General features: G+C 43.2%; 1 protein-coding gene across 1 annotated transcript in view; it reads left to right on the plus strand.

Annotated features, from left to right (window-relative positions):
* Nucleotides 1-2169, plus strand: part of DCT (dopachrome tautomerase) — a 41657-nt gene extending 39488 nt beyond the window's left edge. The window contains exon 8 of the mRNA XM_084768283.1: nucleotides 1737-2169. Within this exon, the coding sequence (XP_084624409.1) occupies nucleotides 1737-1909 (173 nt within the window). The 3' untranslated portion in view covers nucleotides 1910-2169. The remainder of the gene's footprint in view (nucleotides 1-1736) is intronic.
* The last annotated feature ends 564 nt before the right edge of the window (nucleotides 2170-2733 follow it).

Below are 2733 nucleotides of genomic sequence, written 5' to 3' on the forward strand. Positions count from 1 at the left end.
AACAAAACCAAACCCAAACCCAAACAAACAAAACAAAACAACAAAACCAAACCCAAACCCAAACAAACAAACAAAACAAAACAAAACAAAACAACAAAACCAAACCCAAACCCAAACAAACAAACAAACAAAACAAAACAAAACAACAAAACCAAGAAATGTTCTATGAGCAACGGGAATGACAGTCACATATAAACGTGAAGACACTTTAATACTATCAAACTGCATTAAAATAACTACGATGGTAAAAATCTATATTATATGTATCTTACCATAATTTAAAAAATATTTTTCTGTAAAGGCAAACAGGATTTGGTCAATAAGAGGCAGCCATTTTTGGTGTCTCATTAAAGCAATGGCAGAATGAAAACCATCAGTTTGTTGGTTTGTTTTTGAGACAGGATCTCAGCATTTGCTTTGTGTAGCCTGGAACTTGCTATGTTCTCTGTAGATCAGGCTAGACTTCAAACTCACAGACAGCTTCTTGCCTCTGCCTCCCAAGTCCTGGGATTAGAGGCGTGTGACAATATGCCTGGCAGGACTTCATGTTTAAAGAAGCAGTAACCAGCTCATAAAAGGCCTGTGCAGAAGCTGCACAAGATCAAGCTACCCTACAGGTTGGCACTGCATGGGGGTAGTCTCACAGGCCCTCGACCATAACCAAGGCCCTGCTGACAATCGATGACTTTTGGGGGTGCCCGAGAGAGACAGTTTTCTAAGAGTGTGGACCCTGATATGTCGGCTATGCTCCAGTGGACCAGCCCAAGCCCAGGGGAATGAACATTACAAATTGGAATCAGTGCTTAATTTGTTTAAAGGACATGAAGCTGGGGGTGGGTGGGTAAGTAGAGGGTAGTTCTGAAAGGAGCTAGGAGAAAGGGTTGAAAGTAAATAAATGCCAGACCACGATGCATGAAATACTCAAAGAATTAATAAAAATATTATGAAAAGAAAAAGAAGTTACAAATAGTAACAAGTACTGCTGGATTCTACCAGGAAAGGAGAGAGAAAACCCTGAAGGGATACAGGCAAGATGGCCCCGGCCCTCAGTGGGAGTGGAGGACGGGAGGTGATCTGTCCTTTGGATGAGGGTCAGGTGTGGAAAGACAAGGTGGCACGGAGGGACTGCTCTTCTACAGCATCTGGCATCTTTTAAAGAAATGTCACTTGGGCGTAAATATTTTAAAAACGCATCAACTTCACGGAAGAGAGCTGTAAAGTGCGAGGAGAAGATTAGATCTACCATGTGAGAGGCTTAGGTTTTGTTCATCGTTATTTAAATGGATCCAAAGAGATCTGCCTCTTGCTGGTGCATGCTCCTGTCAGGGGCGCCCACCTGTCTCTTACATGCTTATGTGCTGCCACAGGGCAGAGAGAACAGCGGGATTTCCCACTGTGAGTAGTTCATTTAGCCGCTCCCAAAGATCATCTTAGCTCTCCTGCCTACAGGGGGCGTTCTAACTTACAAAAGCAGTTATGTGTCGCCTCAGAGGTTTTGTTCTGCATTGAATTGTTTATTATAGCAGATTTATAAAATGGAATAAACAATTGCTACCTTGAGAAATAGTTGTGGATATGATAAACAGCGGAGGGGAAAAGAAAATAAATCCTAGCAAGGGTAGTTTTGTTTTATAAACAAAAGTACACGGGAAAGGGGAGTATTTTTCATGTTTTAGGAGTGTTTGGCTGATGATGGAACTATAACTGTAGAACGTTCTTGTCTGCTTTTGTTTCAGTGGGGGAAGCTCCAGTTTGGAGCACAACCCTCTCAGTGGTCACTGCAACACTGGCTGTGTTCGTCGGTCTCTTGGGGATGCTGGCCTTCCTTCAATACAAAAGGCTTCGCAAAGGATACGCACCCTTAATGGAGACGGGTCTAAGCAGCAAGAGATACATGGATGAAGCCTAGAGCGCCCAGTGAGGAGGCTACCCAAGCCACAGTCCTGACCTAGGCGGTATCTAAATACAACCTCACTGACCCTTTTAGGTGAAGATCTTGAGCATGCGCTATTCCTAGTGACGCTGAAGCCCCAACAGAAGATATGTAGCCATAGCGGTAGCTGTAGATGATGCTTTGCTTACTGCATGCAGTCAAAATGCTTGGGTCTATCACCATCGTCAATGTAAGAGGTGGCTAGCTATCTGTGACCCCTGAATAAAAGTCCTTATACTGGCTCAGTGTCTTTCTGTTCTCAAAGCACCTCCAACCACCACCATGACTACCACCACCACCAGCACCACCACCATGACCACCACCACCACCACCACCACCATGACCACCACTACCATGACCACCACCACCACCACCACCACCACCATGACCACCACCACCACCATCACCATCACTGTACCTGTTACAGTTATTTTTATAAAACTGTGTTTGTTTCTTAGTTCCTCTCTTAACCTGGCTATCATACAAATAATTGAGACTCTTTTATATTTATTTATAAGGTTTTACAACACACTCTTGAGCAGTTTAAGTCTTTTCTTATCCCTCTATGTTATCTTGACTCGGTCTTTGACAAAATCCCCAAGTTACTTTTTGGTTTTTTTTTGTTGTTGTTGTTTGTTTGTTTGTTTGTTTGTTTGTTTGTTTTTTTTTTTTTTAGTTCTTTCTTTGCTCTAGCTGAAGCATCTTTCCTCATCTCTCCTGCACCTCTGCCTGTGGCCGAATCCCTTGCTGAATCCTCCACTTCTTCTAACTCCTCCTCCCTGGCTGGCAAGATATGCAAC

This window comes from Acomys minous, assembly GCF_964271855.1.
Source record: "Acomys minous genome assembly, chromosome: 18".
NCBI lineage: Eukaryota > Metazoa > Chordata > Mammalia > Rodentia > Muridae > Acomys > Acomys minous.